This window comes from Mus caroli, unplaced genomic scaffold (genome assembly GCF_978045245.1).
Source record: "Mus caroli unplaced genomic scaffold, Mus_caroli_1 scaffold_11, whole genome shotgun sequence".
Classification (NCBI taxonomy): domain Eukaryota; kingdom Metazoa; phylum Chordata; class Mammalia; order Rodentia; family Muridae; genus Mus; species Mus caroli.
The window spans coordinates 88,884,342-88,910,581 of record NW_028227266.1 but is presented as its reverse complement, the minus strand read 5'-3'; the positions used below and the strand labels follow the sequence as shown (position 1 = coordinate 88,910,581).

Below are 26,240 nucleotides of genomic sequence, written 5' to 3'. Positions count from 1 at the left end.
TTTTAAAGAGAAGTCCCTTAGCCAGGGCTGCAGATTTCCCAGCACCACTACAACCAAATGTCAGGCTGCCAATCAGAGTGGGTGCCAGACGTGTGGGTGTCTAATGTGTGCACGGCAAGATGCAAAGCATAAGGGCTTCCCTCCATCACCAAGATGGAGCTCCTCGTTTGCGTTTGAAAGATACCCTTTTTTAAATGGGCAAGCACATTTTACCTAATGGGTGCAAATAGAGCCTCTTTGGCTGGGGTGAGTGAGAGACATGGACAGCTAGGAGTCCTGTGCCTGCTCAGATAGGTCTCCTTAGATCCCCTCACCTTCATGGCATGGATCTATTAGAAGAGATTTGAAACTTGCTTTCTTGGGTGGTGTTGCTGCAGGGTGATTTTTCTGTAGTTACACAAAACAAGCATTTCTGTGGCCAATGAAGATGTGAAGGTGAGGTGGGCTTTGAGGTCAGACCCAGCTCTTCTTTGTACATAGGTGGGGTATCTTGACCTCACCCATCCTCCCCTGTAAGGAAGGGGGACTGGGCTGAAGTGGGAAAGGCAGGAAACACAGGGCTAAGGACATGATCGTCAGCCATGGTTTTTACTGGAGGCCTTAAGCCAGGCACAGGCTGTGCTGGGGCAGAGAAAGGGTAGTTCAGTCTGGAGTGAGTAGTGCCCCCATTCGCCCAGCGAGACTTACCATTCTCATCTTGGAGAAGTTGACCAGGCCGTCCTCTGTGTAATTGGGTGTCCCCTCCTCGATGAACACCAAGTCGGTGAGATACATCCCCAGGTAAGGGACACAGGGTGGATCGCAACTTGGAAAGAAATGGCATCCACAAAAGTTTTTTACTTAAGGAAAGGAACTTCTGCTGAGAGCAGAGCACTCTGCATGCAGATCTTGCCTGGCTAGAGGCAAAGGGGTTTATAGTTATGAAGAATCACAGGGCGCACACAGGCCTTGATAGACCCCCAGCCAGGCTGGAAGGTGGGATAGATGGTATGAAGCTGCCTGGGCCCTCACGCGCAGGCTAGGAGAAGGGGTCTTATTTCAATCTCCTCCCTCTATGACCCCCAAATGCCTTTCTTTACTTCTCTGGCATATGCGCAGTGGACTCCCCCAGCTGTTCCCAGCTACCTCCTGGTTCACAGTTTTCCCACTGTTATTGTGTTCAGTCACCTCTGGGGAGGCCGTGCCACCCATGCCCAAGTTCCAGCAGTCACTCAGTGCGGCGTTCCCAAGACCTGTCTTCTTGTCACCTAGGTTTGAGGGCCAGAGCAGAAAACCCTGGCCCTCTGACCATTTTCCTGGAAGTGTCTTCTGGAAAGGGTGGGTGAGTCTCAGGGTCTGTAGTTATAAGAGATTGAGACTCTGGTGCGACGGACCAGGCCTCTGATGTGTAGCTCTGAGCATGGGCTCATGTCTGTGGACCATGGCAGCTTTCTGGTACCTTGGAAGGGTTCAGGGGGGAAAGGAATAATGGGGTTGATGATGGAGTGAGCAGCTGCTACCCTCCGCCCTTCAGCAACTTTGGGGGACTCCTGAGATAATGCACCACAGCTCAGCACAGAGAGATGCCAGAGGAATTGTTCCTCTGGCTGCTTGAAAATCTCGCCATGGTGGGGAAATGGGAGGTACAGACCTTGAACCTGTCTCCATCTCCCCTGTGCTGGAACTAAAAGCGAGTACCATCCCATCTGATTTGTTGTTGTTGTTTTTGCCACTGGATCTCTCTACCTAGCCCTGGCTGTCCTGATTATGGATTCTGATTTGTTTGGTACTGGGGATCAAACTCAGAGAACTAAGTAAACACTCTACCAACTAAACTATATTCCTGGCCTAAGATATGACATTCTGAACTGCCTAGGAGGTCATTAATAGATAACTATCTAGTAAGATACAGCATTGTCCCACTGTTACGAGTTAATCCAAATGGACCTGTCAATCACTTGGACAGGGAAATGCTTTTTTAGGAAGCTGTTCCAGAGATCTTTTAGAGTGCGATGCCTACCTAAGCATGTGGGTCACCGCAGTGGTCCCCTTCTTGTTCATTCTCCTTTGGCATATATCATAAACTCTATAATGAACTCTATAGGTCTGTATATGTCTTCTATACTGCACTATAAATCCTGCCTGAAATTTTTAATGGAAATCACTAAGACCGGTAAGATGAGGAGTGTCCAGAGTAAGAACCCAGTGACAACATGCTGAATAAGATTCCAGGGACTTATGAATGGGGTGGGGACCCACATGGGAGAGTCACTACAAGACTCTTTGGGTGGGTCACCATTTCTGCCTGAAGACTGTTGTCAGGTAATTATCTTCTGCTTTTTGTTCCTTTCCTGGTGAAACAAACTCCCCAACATCACTGGACATGGTTTGCTCTCCATCTTCACAGGGCAGATCTGCCTTACATAAAGACCTTGGTTCCCAGAAAACCCCTGAGCACTCTGCCCTGTGCCACAGGCAGCAGAGGGTTCTAGGGGAGGCACTTACACAGGCATACAGGTGACCTGAAAGGGAAGACAGTCAGGAGAGGGTCAGACAGAATGGGAGCCACGGAGACAGTTAGGTAGCAGTAGTGGTTGCAGTGGATGAGGAAGCCGTGTGAAGGAGGCAGATGGAGCAACGCCCAGAGGCAGACGGACAGTTGGTGAATGCACAGGGGCAGCTTCGTATAAGCACAGTCCACAAGGGCTCCAGGGAGCCCGGGCGGAGGAGAGACGGCCGGATAGCACAGATGGGTTCAACATCTGTCTGAGGACATAAACAAAGTTGAAATGGTCAAGGCAATGGCACACTGAGCTAGTGAAGGATGGATAAGAGGTAGGGCAGAAAGGAAGCAAGAAAAGGAGGCAGGTGAGGCTGCCTGAGAAGAAAGAGTGAGCAAGGCATTCCAGCCAATGTCAAGAGCTGGAGTTGTTGGCTGTCTCAGGCCAATGCGCTCTTACTTGCTCTGGTCAAGAGATCCCTTATGGAAGGGAAGAGAGTATTCCTGGAAGTTAGAGGGGCCCAGCATCTCCAAGGTCCAGCATCCAGGAGCGAGACTGGGACAAATGAGGGTGGAACCTAGAATCGACGCCTGAAGAAACCATCTCTTGGGAGTAATAAAAGCAGAGCTTTGTCTTTTCAGAGCCCACATCTCTTGAGTATGTGGCTAAAGTGAGCCAAGTTGTGGCTTTCTTGTCAGAGGTACCTGAACCACATGTGACAGTACCCAAGGCAGACTGCAGAGTACTGGTCTTAGAGACCAGCACAGGCCAAATCCAGGCTCTAATGCCATGGCCACATGACCTTGGCATGTGCTCCTCATCTTTTGTTTAAGAAGATAGGATGGAGTGAGGTATCTTAGGGTTAGGGTTCACAATGTCTGGAGATGTTTCTGGTCGTCCTAAGTGGAGAGGTGTTATTAACATCCCATGTAGCAAGGCCAGGGCGTGCCTACAAATCCCACCATGTGCCAGGAAACTCTTGAACACAGAACCATCCTGGTCCAAATGACAACAGTCCTGGAGTTGGGAAACCCATATCCCAGGAAGTGTCTATGGGGGTTCAATGGTAATGGTCAGGGAGGTGCCCTGCAAAAGGGATGATAAAATTATCAACTCTTGGTAAAACTGCCTTTCTTTGATTCTAAGATGCAACTGTTAGTAATGTATGCACTTGTTCTGATGAGAATTTCTTCATACGAACAAGAAACAGCAGCCTTAAATAAACTGACTTACATATTGCTTATTAGAGTTACTAAAATGGAAAATTGCATTCAAGAATCAAGAAATCTGGCCCCAACTCTATGATCAACCACGGACAGTTGCTCTGGCATTTCTCTGGTAGGTAATGGATGGCAAAGGTGATCAACTGCTGGGGTCTGGAGAGTCTATAGGTCTTATGAGTAGGCAGAGGGACAGGCAGAACTCCTGCGTGGACCCGTTGTTGCATGAAGACGCCTTTGGAACGTGGGCTACCATTTTAAACACAACAATGAAGACACAGCACTTACTTTCTCAAAGCCTCTCTGAGGTTCTTAAATCTGCCATCCGATGACACAAGCTTTTGGAGCTTGTCAAGCAAAGATTTCGTCTGGAAGGAATCAGAAGCATTTAGTAACATTCAACACACACCCAGGTCCCAAGCCCCGGCTTTAGCCCATCATCTAAAAAGCTGATCTTGGGGCTCCAGGCCACATTTGCATTTGAAGACTTTCTGTGCCTGGCAACCTCATCACTGATCTCCTTAAGAGTTAGGCTCAGTCTCTGTCATAAACACCTTTCTTCACATATATTTCCCAGAACACCAAAGTGACCCTGGAAACTGGTGAGATTCTTAGAACTGGTGATCTGGAAGGACTTGGTGAAGGGCATATGCATTTAGAGCAGGAAATAACTAATAAGAATTTTCACGGTCATGAGTTTTTGTTTTTGTTTTCAGTGCTGGGAACTGAATCTGGGGCTTCTGACATACATACAGTGTAAATGCCTTGCCACAGAGGTATATGCCAGCCTTTAGGACATTTCCACAAGCTGGACAGAATGGATCTGACAATTTTTCACACCTTTATTCTGGTGGGCCAGGAATGCCATCCATGGTCAAGAATTGAGAAAAAGGTTGACAGAGGAATGGATCATCCAAGAAGGAAAGGCTTGGGTGGAAAGGGTGACATGCTTCGCAAAGAGTCTGTAAAATGATCATCTAGGCCTGGGCTACAAATGAGATGGGCAGAGGGTAAGCTGCTGGGGTTGTCTGGCGAGAACAGCTGCATTCCCAGGAGAGTGCCCTTACTGTCTCTGTGCTCGCTTCCCTACGTGCTCTATGGGATGTCTCTTTGAAGTACTCACTTCCCTTAGTTATAAAAGGGAGGAAGGGATTACATTTCCTCTCCAGATCTGGCCCACAAACTCCAGAATGTAGCTGAGAAACCATGCCGAGGATGGCCATGCATCACAAGACCAGGAGTACTGATCATCCCCAGATGGACCAAGTCACAGGCTACAGTGTGTGCAGTCACAGAACATGGCAGTATGGACATCCATGCTGATGGATGCTCAGCGTGTGCCCTTTGAGGGGGAAGACAGGACAGAGATGTTGACTGGTTTGGCTCCTTCGCTAGAAAGAGTGGGAGCTTCGGTGTTTAGACTGGCCCTGCTCAAAGCACAAACACATTCAGATCCAATGACAGACATGCGGCTCCAGAACAGAATCTACACTAAGTTAAAGCACGTGACTGAGTTTTCTTTAAAACCAGCTTTCAGCACCTTGTAATTCGTAGGCTAATCTCTGCCAGGGTCTTGGTGACTGTCCATACCAACTCTTCCTATGAAGGTACCCTCTCCTCTCCTTGTCCACACATGTGCAGAGAAATGACCCAGATGGATTCAGGTCAGATATGGGGATTTAGCAAGAGATATGGGACTTTCTCAGTCTCTGTCACCCACCCTCAGCATGCACAAGAGCAAATCCCCATTCCTTAGATATTTCCTAAGGGTAATACTAGGGTGGATACGGTAGGTTTTGGAAGATGGATACTTTGAAGCAATGAACATGCATACAGGCTATTTTTTAGTGTGTGTGTGTTTGTGTATGTGTGTGTGTGTGTGACTTGTGAATGTATGTAAAGATTGAAAGACATGCCTCAGGAGTCCTCCTTCTTCCATAAGCTCTGTAGATTGAACTCAGGTCACAAAGCTTACACACGAACCACTTTACCCACCAAGCTATCTCATTGGCCTTATGTAGGCTACTTCTGTGTAGGAACCATCTATGGCTCTGAGCAGGACACAATTTGTTTCAACAGCCTCATGCCTATTGTGTACATGGAGACTGTCTTTGGGCTGCTGTACTCTATCCAGGATAGAGATTGGAAGGCCTTAGAGCTTTATTATTGTGTTCCTAAGCACATGATGTGCTTAGATTAGACCTAGAGCTCCCACTTTCTAATGCTCCCTGGGGTGGTAGGCCCCTGGGTCTTGAGGGTCTCTGGACATCAGTGTGCACAAAAGGTAGAAGCTCTGGATACATTACTGCAATCAAGGAACAAGCAAAGAGTCTACGTCAGGAACATGGTCAAGAAGGAAGACACTTCTGTGGCCTCCAAAATATCTTGTTTTTCTGCTTATCAAATCGAAGACATCAGTGATGAAGAATATCTTCTCCCAAAGAGGCTAAGGTATATAGGGAGCTTAAGACTGGCTTTTGTCCCTACAGATTCTGCTTCCCTTAGGTAAGGAACCACAGGTGCAGCATGTATTCTTGCTATCCCATGGAGTCACATTAGATACCTCCTCAAGGGAGATGTATGAAAGATGACGGGGAAGGGAACTGAGAACAGAAAGGAGAAACACAAAATTTCAAAGCACATTTGACCTTCCTGTAGGCCTGGTCTGCATTTGGCATCATGCTTTATTGAATTAGACTGACATACTGAAGAAAGTGATAAAAACGAGACTTGTTTCAGGGTCTTTAGGAAATGTGACCATCTTGGTGGGTCACAAGAGTCCACAGGCTACCTGCAGAGAGATAGTGAACCTGTCTTTTGTTGGTAGGGCCATGCACACGGCCTTCCAGAAGCCATCAGAGCCAAGCACAGTGTAGGTGCATAACTACTGCATCAACAGAAAGTCCCGAGAAGCCAGCCAGCAAAAGTTGAGGCCTGCATGTACTTCCAGAGGTACCTTTACTTTTATTAGACCAGGACTTCTGGCTCCTGTTTCTGAACGATGCTCTAGAATGCAGGCCAGGCTACATACACTGACCACTAACTGCTCTTGAATTAAACTCTTGTGGAAGAGAATGGATAATTTCAGAATGGCCATGGTCCCCATACCCCTTGACTCCATGAGGATGGTAATGCTGAGGAAATATAGCCAAGAAATACAGCATGTGCATTCTAGGAAGAGTCTCGTGGGGCAGGAAGTGAAGCCCAGTCTAGGGGATCCCTAGAAAAGGTGCCATAATCCAACAGCACAGGGAGGAAGGAGTAAGATATTGAACTGGAATAGGCTCCCTATGACACAGGCTAATCCCTGACAAGCCATACTGACTCAGAAGACTTGGGGCTTCTTCAGGGTTTTGTTCAACCCCTGATTTCAGTTTATGATAGCCTGTGCCTGTGTGGCCACTTGTCCCTGAAGTCCCCAGCTTTGATTCTTTCATGGATTTATTAACAATAAAGATATCTTTCATGGCTCTAACTCTGATCTGGGCATCAAGTGTGCCAATGAGGAAGAGCCCAGCCTCACTGAGATGTAAAGGGGTGGTCCTATAGAACTGAACTGTAGCTCGGTTGTGATCAGGGGCTAGAGTGCCTACAAAGCAGGGAAGGACAGAAGACAGGCACATGACAAAGCTTTCCTGGTTCGGATGCTTATCTAAGTAGGAAGGTTTATGGAGCAGATGAGTGCTACTAGGGGTAAGATCACAACCGCTGCTGGCTCAAGGAAGATAACAAGAAACAGGCAATAAAGGGAAAATGAAGGGGATATAGATTGTAAATCTAGAGGCCTATAGAGGCTCTCTCAGCTAAAAGACTGCAGATGCCACTGTCACCTTATAGACGTCTTTTGAGGCTTACTTATCCCTGGTGGTGCTTGTCTATTCTCTTGCAGACATGTGAACCAGGGTTGGGGCACCCACCAAGTTCACCAAGGAAGTGCTGAAGTGCCTCATAGTGTGCTTTGTTAAAGAGACTTCTCCTTAGGAGCTACCCCTCACGACCCTGTGCACAGAACTTTATTGCCTAAGAAGATCCGCCTTAATGCTTTTTCAGAATCATGCTCTGTATAAAAAGAGATCAATTTAGATTTAAAATTACCAATTATCCAGTAGATTACAGTTATCTGGATGGCTGGTGATATTGGAGTCTTAGAAGGGAATATCTTAGCTACTCTTCAAATTTTGACTGGGAGCCTTAGGAAGTTACACCTCTTGTATTGAAGATGTATTGGTACCAATAATTGCTGCCTTATGGCTCCCACTTTGGGATCTTAACTAACTGCCCAAGTAGGAACTGAAGTTTCACAGGTCCACTGCCACATCTGTGGGTTAGATATCTGGTCTTAACTGACACTGTTTTCCTGGAAATCTGAACCCTCTACTCAGTCCTTTGTTCACACCTGCTAATTCTGGTTTCCCTGCTCCCAACCCCAGCCCAGGTCCCTCTGGCAGCAGTGCCAGCTTTCTGTCGCACCTGCTTAGAAACTTTGAGCCATGTCTTTTTGAGACGGAAGATGGCGCTGCGGTTGATGGAGGAGGTGATCTCCAGCACAGCATTGTAGTTGTGCAGGCAGCGACATATGTCGGCCACAGCCACCCACTTCTCGATGGCGCTTGCCCTTGCGCTGATGTCCTCGTATCGGATAATTTCTGAAGCAATGAAGTTACTGACCTTTAAGCCAATGCAATAAGATAGGGAAAAAGTATGAGGAATAAATATTGTAAAGATAACGAATCATTATTTACAGACACAATTTCTTGTTAAAAATCCCCAAACGACGAACCGGAAAACTATCAGATGCTTAATATAAAAAGGATGGTCTAGCCGGCCATCACTGGAAAGAGAGGCTCATTGGACTTGCAAACTTTATATGCCCCAGTATAGGGGAACACCAGGGCCAAAAAGTGGGAGTGGGTGGGTATGGGGGACTTTTGGGATAGCATTGGAAATGTAAATGAGGAAAATACCTAATAAAAATTTAAAAAAAAGGAGACATTGCCCTATAAATTAGTGATGCTCAATGAAAAAACACAGTGAAGCTGAGGATGGTAGCAATCCCAGTACTTAAGAGGGCGAGGCAGGAGGATGTCAAATTTGAGGCCAGCCTGAGCTACATAGTAAGACCTTACCTCAATAATATAAGATTTAAAAAATAAGCAAAAAATAGTGACAAAGATTTTTGCCACCCAAATAACAAGAGATCTATGAATTACCTTGAAATTTAAGTTAATGAGAACCACATAGGATGTTTCATGGGAGAAAAAAAGTTATTGGAGGACGTAAAATGCTTGATTAAGAACCATTCTTTCATAACTAACCTATGAGTCCAATGTAAAACAGTTAAACATCCAGTGAAAATTGCTTTGGAACTGATAGAGTGACTCTAAAATTCATGTGGAAGAATAAACACGTGTGACAAGCCTGATTCTGAGTGAACTCCCACCATGTTCCCTTCTGGAATAGGACACATACTTGGTCTTACATATGCAGTAGGCTGGACTTCCTTGGAATCCTGCACCCTGCCAACAATCACATTCATACTTATAAATTATGTGTGAGTTACAACTGGAGTGGCTAAGGGGGCGGGAAGCTGGGGCCCAAACATCAGGAAACTAGAATTGCAAGGAGCTGGGGAATCGGGAAACATCTGCATCCCTGCATGTTGCCTTGTGTCTATAATATTTTAAAACAGAAAATAAATGAAGTATAATAATAAATGAAAGCATTGCAATGAAATAAATGCATTTATTTGTATGCTAGTAAAAATTAATAAAGTCTTTCAGAGGGTAAAAAAAATAAGTGTTAAGAGACAATTGCACATAAAGAGGTAGAGCCATGCTACCAAGAAACCTTCTCTAAAGCAGTTGCTATGACATAGATGCCGAGAAGGGAGGTTGAATTTTATTTTTTTACATTTGTTTATGTATTTCTGTGTGCATGTATACATGCAGGAAGGTGGGTTGGCATATCCCACAGTGCATGTGAGAACAACTTGAGGTAGTTGGTTCTCTCTTTCTACCAGTTCCAGTATGGAACTCTGGTTATCAACCTTGGCAGCAGGTTTTCCCACTGAGACATCTTGTTAAAGTAATTAAAATATCTTTCCACATAGAAAATGCTGGGATAAAATCCTTTTAAGAAGAAGAACAACAACAACAAAAAACTTTTTTTTTTTTTTTTTAAAGAACAAGTCAGTGAGATTCTCCATAGGAGAGAGAAAGAAAAAGAATGCTTGTTAATTTATTCTACAAAGCCAACACTGCATTTATACTAGCACCAGAGGCAGGCAACACAAGAAAGAAAGATCAGGTATCCAGTTATGCATATGCTATGGCTGTGTTAGGTTTGTGCCCGAGGCCCAGGACCTTTGAAGATTAGAAAATCTACGTAACTCTCATTTACTGTATCAATGGATTATAGGAAGAAGGAATCAGATAACCATCTCAGCAGCTGGAGAACAAACTTTGAATAAAAATCAATTTATGAGCTGGTGAGATGAGTCAATGGTTAACAGCACTTGCTGCTCCTGCAAAGGACCTGGGTTCAGGTCCCAGCACCCATGGTATGCTGCTCATAACCTGTAACTACAGCTCTAGAGGATCCCATGCCTTCTCTGGCCTCGGTCAGCACCTTCATGAATGAGGCATATCATAATATCCTCATAACATAAATATCCTCAGGCATACACACAAACACGTTAAAAATAAATAAAAATAAAAAAGTCAACATTCACGGTAAAAATTATTGGCATTCAAAGAGTAAAGAGGGATCTTTTCTAACTGAATCTCCTCTTACATAGGGGAAGATTAAAAGCTTTTTCTGTAAAAGCAAGAACAGGGCCCACAGTCTCCGTCTGTATTCTACATTGTCCTGGAGAGAGCTGGAGTTGACTGAGGCACTAGGATGCAAGTGTGGGTGGTGGGTGGCTCCTTCTGTTTTGCACCCTGGATGTATGCTTGTCTTACCCAAGTCTGGTCCTAGTGTTGGAGATCCTAACAAGCACCATTCAATAGAACAAAGACATTAGAGGCAAAGGGATAGTAAGAAACTGAGACCGAAGTGAGTCGAGTTGGCCCTGGCTACACAGCTGAGAGCGGTCCTGCCCTCCACTCTGGTGGCCTTACCAATGAAAAGCCTGGCAGAAAAGCATGATGGTGGGCAGGCGTACTCACATGGTTGAAGTGTCTGGTGGTTTTCATAATGTAAGGTGTCCTTTCATACTTCTCAGCCCTCATCCAGCCCTGGCCAAAGAACTCTCTGCAGGAAGGAAAAAGGTGGGGCATAAGAGGCTAACTGGATAACATAACCGCAAACCAGTTCCAAGCAGTGTGTTGTGGCACAGGGCACCTCATGTGGAAGCCACAGACTGCCCATGTTGCTAAGTGACCAGTAGAGGTGCTTCAGTGATGTCCCGCAGACTGGTGAAGCTTTGGGGAGGTAACATCTGTGAACATACATCTTGCTCTTGCTACCAGCGGGAGGCAGGAGTAATATTGCTTCCACATCCTGGGGGTTTGGAAATCTCCAGGACAACCCTGTCACCAGGTAAGGCTATACTCATGTCTGTGAGGCTATGAGCATGCTTCTGGAAGGCAAACTAAATGTACCGAAGGCCCTGATGATCTGTGGCCTCAGACATGGTGACACCAATGTAGAGAAATTGTTACATAATAATTATTGGCAATTCAGAGAAATGCCTTGTTTGGGAGGAAATTTAGTTTAGCTTTAAAAATAAAAATGAAAACCAGAAAGCCATCTTAACTTAGAATGCATGGCTAAGGACACGAACCGTGTTCACAAATGCATGCCGTTTATTAGGTGAAGAGAGAGACATAAAATTGTGTAATTACAGGGAAAACCAGGGTGACTACAGACAAGGCAGGGCAGACAGAAGCAGGCCTGAGGCTTCATCAAAGTCTAAGGCCATTCCTAAAATTTGTTTCTAGGACTTGTACACACACACACACACACACACACACACACACACACACACACACACACACACAAACACACACCGAGAGAGAGGGGTAGAGAGAGAAACACACATACACACGTATACATACACACTTATGCCTATGTGCAAATAAACATGGACTCTTTCTGCAATCCCAGGAAGATGATTCTAAATTAGAGAAACTTCCAGAAAAGTGTGTGCATGGGGAGAAAGGGACGTGCTTCCATGTGAACAGGCAAAGAAGGAGCAAGAGAGGAGAGGTCTTCCCAAGCTTTGGAAAGTTCACCCAGCTAGAGTCAGAAATATGCTGAGGAGGGAGGAAGAGGGAGAGGAGGCCGCAGCCATACCCACTTACTCGTAAGGAATACTCTTGAAGACAAGGTGATCCAGCAGGGTCAGCTGCTCTGCTATCTCCAGGGCTGGGTGGTTTTCGAAGGGCTCAGTCTTCACACCCTCCGTCTGAGGGAGCAAGGTCAGAGTCAGGCCCGTGAGGTGATGCCTATGGGCTTTTGATACTTTCCTGAGAGGAATCTCTTCTGGGTTCTGGTAGGTGGCTAGGCTATCTATGAGGAAGCTGGTACCCTCTGCTTGTTGTACCCTGTGTGTGTGTGTGTGTGTGTGTGTGTGTGTGTGTGTGTGTGTATGTGTGTATGTGTGCGTGTATGTGTTGTGTCTGCATGCGTGCACGTGTGTCCTGTGCTCCCAGAGTACTCTCCCTGGAGGAGGACGTGGTTACCTACCCTGTAGGGAGCCACCATTACACATGTAGCAAGGAGGCCACAGACTGCCCAAGCTTCTCAGATAAGTAGGCTAGCTGGGATGCAAGCTTGGGTATCTGATCCCAGCTGCGATGGACCACTTCCTCTGGGTTCTGCCTGGTCCCCAGGCGGGTTCAACACAATTTTTCTTTGAACTTCATTTGCAGCTGTGGGGTCCTGAGTATGAGTTGTATGAGAGGCACTATTCCAGTATTGTGAGCAGATGACAGCTGTCTGACCCAGTTCTAGCTACTGTGTCCCTGACTTAGGAGGTTCACTGATGGATACTGCCTTTAAGATTATCTGTCACCTGGGCCTCCTTGACCTGGGGACACCCTTAGAGAAACATTAATCAGGGACTGGGCCACCCATGGCAGGAGTTAGGTGAGGGTGGACACAGGGAGGCTGATGGGCTCAGGAGTGTAGGAAGGCCTTAGGCCTGCTGGATTTGGGAGTTGGGGGTGGGAAGGGGAGCAAGCTATGCTGCTATTGGAGGAGCCCGTGTTCACTGAGGGGTGAGTCAGATTAAAGGCTTCAGTACCTTGGGGCCAGCTGGGTCATACAAGAGGAGAGGGGAGGGCTCTCAGGTAGAATAAGCTTAGAGCTGGGTTTGCCAGTCATTCCAGATTGGCACTTCCTTACACTCACTCTACCTCATCCCGAAGTTCCAGAAGCTGGCTGAGTGCCCAAGTGGCCCATCTACATAGATCAAAGGGAAGTGGGGTCCACCCACATGCAGAGAACATGCCATTCCTTGAGGCTGAGTGTTCTGCTGCTCCCTCCCCCTCGACTTCTGCCATCACTGAGGTCTGTACTGCCAGGCTAGCAGTAGCCACTCGGGACAGGCAGGCCTGCAAGCATAGTCCTGGCTCAGGGGGCTTCACAGAGCAGGGACCTCATGGAATAACAGATTCTCTACCGTAGCAGATCAGTCATGGGTGTTTCCTGGCAGTCACCAGGGCAGAGAACAGAAGCCCAGGTGCAGGGGTGTGGGTGGGTGGGGGAGCACAATGCCTTTGGGGGAGGGAATGAGTTCTCAGTCAGGCAAAGGGGATGTGGGCATGAGGAGAGAAAGTGGCTGGGTTGTAGGGCAAGACCTCTGTGGTGGCATTTCTCCTGTGTGCTCTTTGGGATGGACGCTCCAAAGGTGGGCAGCTTAGCCTTGGGGATGGGCCCTCCAAAGGTGGGCAGATTAACTACAGTCACTCCTGAGGGTTCTTTGCAGGTGTCTCAGGGTTGGGTTCAGGATGATGGGGCTCTGAGGCTCACAGAGGAATCTGGGGAGTCATGCTGGGGTGTGGCCCAGTGGCCCAGTAGTCCAGTGGTTTTAGGTGCTTCATAGAGCTAGCCTTCTCCTCACTTTTGATATTAGCCAGGGACAAAGTGGCTTTGGAAGTAGTCAGAGTGACAACTTCTGTCACCTTCCAGAAGGCTTGTGAGAACTAATGTGGCGAGCCAATTTTCTCCTGCCCACTGAGGCTGCTGGCCTCCATTAAGCTGGACCTGTCACTCAAAGGCTTTGGGAATCTGTCAAGGATTGGGGCAGGCAGAGATAGGACTCAATGACCTTTTGTTCTAGAAGAGCCCCAGAACATTTACAAAGCAAAAAGGGCTCTTGTACTCAGGAAGTGTAAACATTCCAGCCAGGCCCCTATTGGCAAACAGCAGCACAGGGGACGTGGTGAGGAAGGCTATTTCAGTATCCTGAACCCAGAGTATCAGTCTGCAACAAGTGGCACTTGGATGCCACCACCTTCCCTGCCTTAGTGGGGGGAGGGTGGGCAGATGGGGGGGTATTCTAGGGAGCACCAGCCATACAGGGTGATTCTTGGGCCAGAATGTGGGTAGGGTACTGTGCTTTCATGGAGAGGCGAGAGGAGTTGGGGTCCAGAGCTCTAAGTCATTACACTGGATACTGCTGATATACTAGTGGTCACTTGCCAGCCTAGAGCTGAACTGGAATCATACTGATTCAACTCTGGGGAGGTTAGAGTGAGTCTGTCTTGAGCATCTCCAGCCATCAGAATTCAGTGGCCAGGAGCTTTGGATTGGTTCACAAAGGCATTCTGAATGTTCTAGCCACGTGGTGGAAGCACTCGGGGGCCCATTCCCTTATGGCATATGAATCCACCCCTAGCTCATGCTCTTCCACTTCGAGCACAACTCTCTCTCTCTTGAGGTCCTGTCACTTCAGGACATGTTCAATGAGCACATCGTGACTCCTCAGGATGAGGTGCTGTGGTACAGGGGTTGAGTTTTTCCTCTGGGGTCAGCTGCACCTGAGTGTGAACAGCTCTCCTGCCTACCACTTCCCTCTCACACCTCTGAGTGGGTGATTTAGGGCTCTGTGCCTCCGTTGCCTCATTTGTAAAAAAGGGGTAGTGATGCAAACTTGCAACCTCACTGACAAGTGGATCTGGAGTCTTTCAGAATCTAATGTTCTCTAGCACACAGGCATCCATCAGGGGACCCTCCTTAAGAAGTATGAAAGAGAGAAGGGAGGGGAAAAGGAGATGAGGAGGCATGGTGGGTGAAGAAAAGTGGCAGTGTCACTAGTTAGATATTGCTCCTCAGTTAAGGAGCAACTCCCTAGGCCCTGGTGCTTGTCTAGAATTTTGCCAGTGTAATGAATTTACAATGAGGCTATCAGGGTGGGTCAACATTACTGATGTCCTTGTAAGATGAGAAATACCGACACAGTGGACAGAGACACATACACAGAAGGAAGACAACACAAGGACACAAGAGGAAATGGCTCCAGGACTGTTCTGGGTGGTTTTGTGTGTCAGCTTGACGTTAAGTTAGAGTCATCAGAGAGGAAGGAGCCTCAGTTGAGAAAATGCCTCCGTGAGTCCCAGCTGTAAGGCATTGTCTAAATTAGTGATCAGTGGAGGAGGGACCAGCTCATGGTGGGTGGTGCCATCCCTGGGCCTGTGGTTCTAGGTTCTATAAGAAAGCAGGCTGATTAAGTCAGGGGAAGCAAGGCAGTAAGCAGCACCCCTCCATGGCTCCTACATCACTTTCTGTCTCGAGGATCCTGCCTCAAAGTTCCTGTCTCGACTCCCTTTAATATGGAAGTGTAAGCCAAATAAACCCTTTTCTTCCCAACTTGCTTTTTGGTCACAGTGTTTCATCACAGCCATAGAAACCCTAAGACAAGGACTGGAGTGGGTTTAATCTAATGCTGCTTGTATTATGTTAATTTGGGTCCCCCAAATTGCACGAGAATCTGCACATCTGTATGTAAGACACTGAGGGACCCTGCTCCCAGTTGGTTTTGATTGGTAAATAAAGTTGCCGGCAGCCAGTGGCTGGGCAGGGCAGACAGAGGTGGGACTTTTAGGATTCCCAGGCTAGGAATGGAGAGAAAGGAGGGAAGGAGAAGGAGATCCACTGTGCCAGAAGAAGGTGGAGGAGAGGGGGGATGCCACACTTGAGAAGATGCAGGATAGAGAGCAGAGCTGCCATGTAAGAGAGAGTGGTCCTCTGAGGGCTGCCTGATTGGCTTTCAGTGCATCAAAGATGGAATATAGATTTTAGTAAGTAATGACTTGGGAATATTGGAAGGAGGTGGATTAGCCACATGAAGGTTAGGAAGTGGCCCAGTTATTGAGCTGTTTAAGGCATATAAAAATATAAAGACTGTGTGTATGTCTTTCATTCAAGAACCCAGAACCCTGGGGCAGGCAGTGAGGAATGTGCCAGCATTGCCAGGATGTATTTGAGTATTTAATTGGAAACTGCTACAAAGGACCTTGGAGACATGAACTGTATTGATTCAGCCATGAAGTAAGGGTACACAGGGTTATCAGCAGCTGGCAGAGGCAAGTAAGTGTCCTCCTGTAGAGCTCTTGAGAGAGCGTAGACCTGCATACATCTTTGTTTCAGACTTCCAGGATCCAGGATAGGGAGGAGGCACCATTGCCTAGTTCGTGCTACTTAGTCACAAAGCCACAGGAAATGGATACAAGTGATGGTTATTCTAGGTCAGGGGGTCATGAAGTAATGAGGGTGAGGAGGATGTTGCCTTGGTGATCAAATGAGATGGACATCCTGCTTACCATCAGTATGACTTCTTCCAGCATGCTATGTTGTTCAGTTGTTTCTTCTAGGGTCAGAGTCCTAGGGAGAGGAAATAACGTGAGTCCCAGTGTACCTCTCTAGTAGATCTTCCCTACCTGGCCTGTCTTCTACCCTTCTGATCCTTGCTTACTGCCTTTACCCAGAAGCACTGTCTCTCTCTACTGCCCCTATCTCTCTCTGCTTTACTGACTTATTCCTGATCGTTCTGTCTGGGGAAAAGGCCCTCCCTTAGCCTCTGAGTTCCCTACACTCTATTGTGTATGTATGTGCCAGGACCTAGAGAGGCATAGGCAGGGAACTCTGTGGTCAGGCTGGGCCTGTGGCAGGCACTTCTGTGTGCACACTGGAATGATGGGATACACATGGTGAAGTAGTATCAGACTTGGAGGACCAGAATGGACAGGAGATATTTCTCGATGGGATACCCCTCAGGCCTGGTTTGATCAGAGATAAGGTGACACAGTTGAATGGAGTCCCAAGAGCCCAAGAGAGGATTGTGTTGATAGAAGTGAGGGAGGTTGGGACCAGACTAACTAGAGTGAGTCCTAAGCGTTAGTGGAAAGTAAGGATAGACCTCTCTATCCCAAGTTAATCCAAATCATCACTTGCTGTGATAGGACACATGGACAAGACATATGAGAAGATTTGTAGTGGATAGAATGGTAGGCTCTTGGTGGCAGACAAAGGGCCAGGTCTGGGGTATGCATGGAGAAGCAGGGATAGGTTTTTAGGGACTGTCTGGAGGGAGTAGAACTCTGGAGATCAGCCCTGGAAACCAGTGACATCCCAAGAAATAGACACTATGAGAACTGGCTCTCTTGAAGACTCACAGCAAAAGAAGCCCCACTGGACACAGTTCTCTGAGTTCCCAGGAGAACCTAGAGGGAGACTACAAGAGCCTGGGTCTGCTTGTGTGCATGAGTATGTCTGTGGTCATCCTGTTTATAGGTTCTTTCTATATATGTCTCTTCCTCTCTGTCTTCCTTCCTTCCTTTCTCTCTTTCTCTTTCTGTGAATACGGAGAAGTGATGAGGCCTGTGGCTGGAGACTTGGGTTGCAGGAAGTATCTAAGCTGGATTTGGTAGGAAGTCTGGAAAAGATGCAATGACTGGGGTGTAGAGGTGGCTGACTGGTGGTAAGGAGAAGAATCCTCCCCAGGTTGGGCTGGAGAAGCCAGCCTGAGTGGGAACAATGAGAGTGGGTTGTAGGCTGCTGGTCCACCCACACCATTTACCTTCTGCAGAAGCTATGTGCACCATCTTACTTAAGCCTTACTATACCCTTGAAGCCAGCATTGTTCACCTATTTTACAGAGGAGAAAACGAGGTTTGGTTAAGGGCATTCCTCTGGTCAATAGTGAGTCACACTGGCTGAGGTAGCTCGGCTTTGGCACTAAGTGAACCCTGACTTCTGCTAGAGAGGCAGACTGGGAGTCAGGTACAGCACAGGTCTGAGGCCCAAACAACTTAATGGAGTTTAAACCAATAGACATTCCTTGAATGCCTATGAACACTGTCCAATAGAACCTCTATAGTGAGGAGAGGGGATGGCCTAAGATAGGGGCCTCTAGCCTACTGAAGTTCTAGGAACTGAGAGATACAAGTTTATTGTATTCAATTTTAGAGCACTGTGATTTAGATAATTGTATGTAGGTAGTACCTATCACATTGGATAGCATACTCTGGACAGGTGTTAGCCGCTGTCAACATACTTGGGGAAGTGATACAGTCCCCATGCCTAGGCCCAACAGTGTCTCATGTGGTCCTGGAAGGCTTTACTATGGAGCCAAGGATGATTCTGAACTTCTTATCATTCAGCCTCCCAAGTGCTTGGATTACAACTTGAGAGATGGGATCACAGACATGCACTACCATACTCAATTTATGTGGCAGAGCAAGAATTATACCAACTGAGCTATGTCCCTAGCTACATCCAGGTCTGGTGAGGGGTGGGAAGAAGAAAGAGCAGGAAGTCCACACAGCACTCACTCCAAGCTTGGCTGCAGAGTATGGTACATGGATCTTAAATTTCTGGGGGCCTATATCTACCCTAATATATCTCCTGCCCAGGCAGGCTACTATGGAGGTACAGGGCAGGGCCCTGTCCCAGAAGGTTATCCTCTTACCTGATGATGTTGGCTGCTGCCTTTCGCTCTTGGGTCAGAAGGTCTGGGTCATGCATGACCTCCTCCAGGAAGCAGATCACCCTGTATTTGAGTGTATCGTCGGTATCAAAGTCCTGTGGGAAGATGGGCATGAAACTCTGGTTGTAGTTATTCTGGCTGTAATTTCTCTGCAGTACTTTAGGGCCAGGCTGCAGAACAGAGTTTCTATTTTTTTTTTAAAGATTTTACTTTATTATTATATCTAAGTACACTGTATCTGTCTTCAGATGCACCTGAAGAGGGCGTCAGATCTCATTACGGATGGTTGTGAGCCACTATGTGGTTGCTGGGATTTGAACTCAGGACCTTTGGAAGAACAGTCATTGCTCTTAACCGCTAAGCCATCTCTCCAGCCCAAGTTTCTATTTCTGCCCATGGTGGCTGCTCTGCTTTTCTTATCTTGTCACTATTTCCTGGAAGGCCACAAGTGGGGCTTCCATTGTCTTAGGCACAGGGTACTGGGACAAGAACAAGATCGTCACTCAGTTGCTGTACCCCTAAGTCAAGGTGGCCCAAGCCTACCTGTACTCTAGCTGTAGACAAGTGGCCAAACAGGCCCCTTGTCTTCTTGACTGTCCTTGCTTTTTTTCCCTGGGGAACTCGAGCAGGCCCTCCTGGGGAAAATGGGGTTCTTTTTCTCCTGTTGACCCACTGTCTGCTATCACTTACTGACACTGGGAGGCAATTGTTCCAGGAGCAGAGTCTCACCCACCTGGGTGTGCTTGGTGACCCAGTGGCGGAGCACATTCAGCACACGATTGGTGGCAGCTCTGCGGATCACAAACTCCTTGTCGATATTTCTCTGGTCAGAGGAATATCCTGACGGTACAAGTAGTAGAGAGAGAAAAGGACAGGAAGTTGAGCTTACTTCTTTGGCATGATTCATCTGAGGACCTTGGAGGGAAACACTTACTGTGACCCCAGACTCAAATGAGAGGCCATGAAGCCTCAGGGTGACAGTTCCTCAACACCCAACCTCTGCCATACCTGTTCTATCTAGACGGTTCAGGAAGCTTCCCCCAACAAGATTATCCAGGGTACCCGAGACCAGAGCTCTCCAGGAACCCCCTTCTAGTCTTTGGAGTGCAATCATTGCTGTGGAAGTGAGCAATGGGAGGAAGGGTGCTGAGGGCTCTCTCCATTGATGCTCTTGGCCTGGAGTAGAATTTGGCCAAGGACCAAAGGGGACTTGGTAGGGAGAAGGGGACTCCAGGATGGCAATACAGCACTGGTAGCAGCAGTTCAAAGTGAATGGAGGGGAGGGTAAATCAAGGGGTACGTGCATGTGTGTGTGTGTGTGTGTGTGTTGGATAAGCTAAGGCTGCCCTTTAAGGGATTGATGAGCAACACAGCTCAGACTTTATTCCATTGATGATGGAAAGTGAAAAGAAAAAAAAAGGGTTTATCCTAAACACACAGTTGCCCTGGCCGGTCTTGGTATGCAGAGCCTTGCTGGTATAGAAAGAAGGGCCCCATCTCAGACTCCATAAGAGGAATGGTCAACAGGGTAAATTACAGAAAGCAAGGCTTCATGTCTAGGGAGTGAGGATAGCTTGCTGGAGCAGGGAGCTCTCCAGAGGTGGTGTGTGTGGACTCACCATGGCCTCCACAATGTACATCCAACACCCAAGGAAGGGCAGGTCTCATGCCTTTAGCTGTGACCCCTGGCACAGGACCATGGAGAAGGGAAGGACCCATAAGCAGGGATGTGCACATACCTGTGTTGGCCAAAGACATCCTTCGAAACACCTCCTTGTTTGAGGGGCCTTCATTGGCTCCTGCAGTCGCTATGGCAAAGGCAGAAGTAGCTGAGAGAGTGCTGCGGTTATTGTCCACCAGATCACGGCACGTGGTCATCAGGATTCCATTGTTGTAGTTAAAGAATGGAAACTCTGTGGAAAGGAGAGAACTGGTCCTCAGCCATTCCCCAGTCCTTTTAGGCAGGCAGTCATTCAAGCAGCAAGAGAACAGCCCAATCTCAAAAGCACAGGGCAGGAAAGGGGCTCAAGGGGCGGTGTGTGTGTGTGTGTGTTCACTATAAGAGTCATGCCACAGTATTCCTAGGACTGTCCCAGGCCATAGAGGCTTTGCTGCTTAGAAGACTGGGATTCACCTGTCTTCGGCCTAGACCTGCTTGAGAAAAGCATCATGAGCTATTGTGCTTTCATGGTACTAGGATCTGACACACAGTCTGCTCAAAGTCTGACGTTCACAATTCATATTGACAGGGTTATGAGCACAGTGGGATTGAGGTAGCATCGTACTTGGGTTGGAATTCTTCCCACGTCTCACTGGCTATGTGACCATGGGGACACTTCTTCAACTCTGGAGCCCCAGGGATCTCCTTAGGACAGTAAGGATACATTCAAAGTGGTTATACAAAGGAGATCACAGAAGAATGTACAAAAGGCTCTGTTCAAAAGGAACAAGGAGACCTACTGATGGTAATAATGATGACAAATAGCCATGAGGGTCAACTCCAGCAGCCTTTGCTTCATTTCATAGAAGTGTGGAAGGCAACCTACATCATCACAGCGAAGTAGCACTCCTTGAGGTGTGATGGACAACTGGTCTTGCTTTAAAAATTCAGAGCTGTTCTTTTCCTTTTTCCTTCCTTCCCCTTCCTTTCCCTCCCCTCCCTTTCCTTTCTTACTCTTCGATGTCTCCCCTCCTTCTCTCTGAGATCAACTCTGTCTCTCTCTCTGTCTCTGTCTCTGTGTCTCTGTGTCTCTCTGTCTGTCTGTCTCTCTCTCTCCGAGATTATCTTATTTCTTTCTCCCTCCACTCTGTTGAAGACAGCTCTCAGTAAGTTTCAAGGCTGTCCTGAACTCTCTCTGTAGCCCAGGCTGGTTTGGTACCCTCATTCCCCTGCCTGGAGCTCTTGAGTATCTCAAGTGCTGGGCTTACAGGCATCCCTCACAGCTGGGTTTCAATGCTCATTTCTGAAAATGGGCTCTCTGAGTTCTACTGCTGTGTCTGAGAAGCCAAGGAGGGGCTACAGTGCTCAGGTACCTTTTCTCTAAAGTTGGGCAGCTTTGCTTCTTACTGAGTTTCTTTCCAGGTATAGCAGCAGGGGATTCTGGGATTTGGGCTCCCCCATGAATATGGAGCAAGAACTTGAAAATGAATGGCAAGTTTCCGACTTTGGGAGGCAGACAGATTGTCCTGGTAGCTGAGGGCCCCTGAATCCTTTCCCAACCTTGGATATCCATAGCCCTCCTGGGGGTACAGTAGTGTTTATGGGGACCAGAAACCAGGTAGACTACTCAAGAATCCTGCAGGCTTGTGAGTCTGAAATGTGAGTGGGCAGAACCACTATCTTCCAGAGTCTTGGCACTCATCCATGATGGTAGGGATAGAACCTTAAGTATGCCAGGAAAGTACTGGACCAATGAGCCACTCCCCAGCCTTGCTTTCCTTATTGAAAGATAAGAACAACCCAGGTTCTCTTCACGCATATTGAAAGGATGAAAGAGCCCACCACAAAGTCTGAACCATGACATTCCAGGAATCCTTTCTGACATGAGCTCTCTCCTGTGTGAAAGCCCCAGCTGCTGGGTCACTGGTTAGACAATGCAGTCCTGCCTGAAGTTGGGTTGACTTCACAAGTTGAAGACCAGGGCCTACCTAATGTCCCAGCACCCATATTCCTTACATCCCTGGGAGATATAAAATAGAATAGTCGCTGGCCTTAGGAGTCATTCATAGAACAGTGGCACCACTAACATGCCTCTTCCCTTTCAGACAATCACCTTCAGCTCCACACTGGGGAACCTACCTGTAATGGTTCTGTTTAAGAACGACTTTGGTGTTGGTGGAGATTTAACTGGTGACACTTCTGTGTTGTCTTCATCACTGTGGTTCTGGTCATCATCGGACTCTTCTTTCAGGATGTCAGAGCCTGGGGGAGGGGCGGGGAATAGAAAGATGCACAATCTTCTCAATTGTTCATTGATGGGAAGCTTCACATCTATCATTCGTTAAAGCAAAGCAGACTAAGTTAACAAGGCTCTGGTACCCTGGATGAAGACCGCTCAACAGCTTAATCGCCACAGGCTTTATCTGAACCTTTCACATGCTTATAGATGTTGTGGACCTCCAAGATGGCTTTTCCTTTACTGAGACTTCTACAAATGTAATGGGCACACCTAGGTTCTTGTTAGAATGCAGATTGTGGAGCCTGAAAATGCAGCCCAGTGGTACAGTGCTTGCCTAGTCTAGCATGCTTAAGGTCTTGGGTTCAATCATTAGTGGTAGAGGAAGGGGAAAGGTTGTAATACAGCTCCTGTCTATGAGGAACAGGAAAGTCTGTCTTTCTTTCCTTCATTTTTTTGAATCAGGTTGTCATGTAGCCTAAGGGGCTAGCTAGCCTTGAACTTGTTATGTAGCTAAGGATGACCTCGGACCTCTTATTCTCTTACACCTACCCTCTCTCTACATTCTGGGATTACATGCATGTACCAGCGACACCAGATATTATATGGTGCTAGGGATTGAATATAGGGCTTTGTACCAGGCAAGCACACTCACTCTCTTTTTAATTGAAAATATTTTTTTTTTCCATAAAATACACTTTGAACAATGCCTTGAGGAACTGTGAGAGAGGCTCCAAGGAGGGAGTGGGCGGGGACCTTTTACCTCAAGTGCATTTTGTTCCCTGAATTGTTCTTGCCTGTGATTTTATGCCACCTGTGACAAACATTTACATTTGGTTCATAAGACATATTTGTTGGACATCAGGACATAGCTATAGAACCCAGTCTGGTGGGAGGATATGCTGAGTGCTGTCCTCAGTGTGCCCTGCATCTGGATATGACCTTCTGCCTTGCTTTCATGCTTTCCCAGATATAATCTATAGTACTTGCCAGACAATTGTGTTTAAATAGGGGCTTCCATGAGAAAGTTCCTGGAAAGGGCTGCTCTGTTAATATTTAGTATGTGCTTACTGATGCCTATTTTCATGTTTTTCTGACTGTGTTCTCTGAAATCAAGCAGCCTTCCTTGGATCATTTCTTTCTTTGTTACATTTGTGTATAAAACTGAAACTGAAGTAAGGTTGTCTACAGCATCAGACTGTAGACTGCCTCATTCTTTCAGGTCCTCAAACCCCAAGTCTTTCAGATCGATCTGCATAGGTTGACAAAAGTCAACACATTTGAACACACAGAAATCCCACAGGATCACAAAACTGGAAACTCCCAAGTTGCCATTGAGTTCATTTGTATTGGCCATCTACTGCTGGGTGTGGGCCTATCCTTAAGCATGGTTTGTATACCCAGTGAGACTCTGGTAGGAAAAACTAATTTTTCCTTTGCAAGTAGTTATCAATTGGAGATAGCTTCTGGGTTAGGGATGGGAACTAGGCAAGCACTCTTGTCAACTGGGCTACATTTCCATCCCAAATGTCTGCATTTCTAACAGATTCTAGGGATGAACACGCAGCTGAGCTATGGACCACACTGAGTAGTAAGGCATTTCTGTTTGTCATGAGATGTCTTGAGTAGCCAACTGTCTGATTTGCCAAGGCAAGTCCCACTTTATCTCATCCCTTGTTTCTGATCTAAAATAAACATTAGTCTCATAATCATGGGAAAGTCAGGGCTCACATACTCTTTGTACAATGGGTTTCTCTAAAAAATTGTGTGTGTCTGTCTGTGTTTGTCTTTCTGTGTCTGTTTGTGTGTGCATTTCTGTGTGTTCATGTGTGTGTCTATGTGTATGTTTGTGTTTGTATCTATATGTCTGTGTGTATATGTGTGTGTGTATGTGTGCATGAGTGTGTGCTTTGGGAAGATGGTTTCATTGGCAAAGTGCTCACCACATGATCATGAGGACCTGAGTTCAATATTTACCTACATTAGAAAGCCAGGCTCAGAGGCACACCCCAGTAACCCCAAGTGCTAAGAAGGCAGAAGCATGAGGCTCCCTGGGGCTCATTTGACAGTCACCCTTACTGAATTAGTAAGCTCCAGGTTCAGTGAGAGACCCTGTCTCAACAAAACAAAACAAAACAAAACAAAACAAAACAAAACAAAACAAAACAAAACAAAACAAATCAAAAACACATATAAAGACAAACACAGTAAGACTATGCTGGTAATTCCTAGCATACTTCCTGATCTGAGATAACACAGAACTCAATGGAACCCTTGTAGGAAGGTCAGGAGAGGCCGTAGATAGGAAGGCACTAGTGGCCCCAGAAGGATCTTGGGTCACTGACACCATCTTTGGTGTGCCAGGTGTGCTGAGCTGTTTTCTAGAGCATACAGTGCCTTCCTTACTCTCCATTACTTTACATGCCATCATTTTTGTCTAGACTGTTCTCCCTTTCTATTGGTGAGCATCAAATTATTGTATCCATTATGAAGGCTATGTCAGTGCCTGGCAAATTACAGAAGTGGATTCTCACAGTCATCTATTGGATGGAACACAGGGTCCCCCATGGAGAAGCTAGAGAAAGTACCCAAGGAGCTAAAGGGGTCTGCAACCCTATAGGTGGAAACAATATGAACTAACCAGTACCCTCAGAGCTCGTGTCTCTAGCTGCTTATGTAGCAGAAGATGGCCTAGTTGGCCATCACAGGGAAGAGAGGCCCCTTGGTATTGCAAACTTTATACCCCAGTATAGAGGAATGCCAGGGCCAAGAAGCGGGAGTGGGTGGGTAGGGGAGCAGGGTGGAGGGAGGGTATAGGGAACTTTTGGGATAGCATTTGAAATGTATATAAAGAAAATATCTAATTAAAAAAAATAAAAGAAAAAAGGAAGCCACTTCTGGCTCTCTCAATGGCAGCCCCAGCATATCCTCTTGAGCTCTTCTAGCACCTTTCAAATGTAACATGAGCCAGATCTTCACTTGTCAGTGTTTGGTCTGGTCCCCAAACTACACTGTGAATCTTGTGGGCAGGACGGAGGCCATGAGATGATCTGAATACAGGGATGCAGGATGCTACTGTGTTAGGGAAAAGGAAGGCACAAATTTGAGAACTTCAGCTGAGGCTCATCTGAGGTATGATGATATCCTGGGAGTTTCTGATGTCCTCACCTTGGCAACCTATCCCCTCCACAGTCTGTACTGCCTACATCCTGTATAACAGAGGCTTTGCAAGCCCAGCACAGTCAAGCCTAGCAGTGATGTGTGCCAATAAGGTAGTTCTGCTCATGCATCCACTTACTCTGCTTCCTGGAGGCTGAGAGCTCCCCAGGCTTCTCTGGAATTGTGGCAGGCACATCAATCTCCTCTGGAGTCTTGGGTAAGCTGCTGGCCACACAGAGCTTGCCAGTGTCCAGTGTGGTTTTGCCGTAGGGAGAGATGGGTGAGTGTATGTTGGCATAGCTATCGGAGCTGCACCCAAGCGAAGCCAGTTCCAGCGCCTTGCCACCTGTGATGATGGGGATGTTGAGGGACAGCTTCCGACGGCGGCTCGGGGACGATGTCCCGATGGCCAAGGGTGGTGGTGAGGAGAACTTGCGGCTGGCGCGAGGGGACTTGGGGGCATCTCCGTACAGAAGCTTGGCATTGTGGCTGCTGGAAAACAAGAGTTCCAGGGACCTGCGGGGAGGGGAGGAAGAGGGAGAAAAGGCTG

General features: G+C 47.1%; 1 protein-coding gene across 1 annotated transcript in view; it reads right to left on the bottom strand.

Annotated features, from left to right (window-relative positions):
- Window positions 1-26,240, bottom strand: part of Rasgrf1 (Ras protein specific guanine nucleotide releasing factor 1) — a 114,269-nt gene that overhangs the window by 5,761 nt on the left and 82,268 nt on the right. Inside the window, exons 15-25 of the mRNA XM_085827879.1 lie at window positions 25,830-26,206; window positions 22,435-22,557; window positions 20,375-20,548; window positions 19,369-19,475; window positions 18,618-18,730; window positions 16,471-16,531; window positions 12,007-12,110; window positions 10,870-10,954; window positions 8,171-8,368; window positions 3,989-4,068; window positions 688-805 (exon numbers count right to left, since the gene is read on the bottom strand). Coding sequence (XP_085684005.1) covers window positions 688-805; window positions 3,989-4,068; window positions 8,171-8,368; window positions 10,870-10,954; window positions 12,007-12,110; window positions 16,471-16,531; window positions 18,618-18,730; window positions 19,369-19,475; window positions 20,375-20,548; window positions 22,435-22,557; window positions 25,830-26,206 — 1,540 coding nt within the window. The remainder of the gene's footprint in view (window positions 1-687; window positions 806-3,988; window positions 4,069-8,170; window positions 8,369-10,869; window positions 10,955-12,006; window positions 12,111-16,470; window positions 16,532-18,617; window positions 18,731-19,368; window positions 19,476-20,374; window positions 20,549-22,434; window positions 22,558-25,829; window positions 26,207-26,240) is intronic.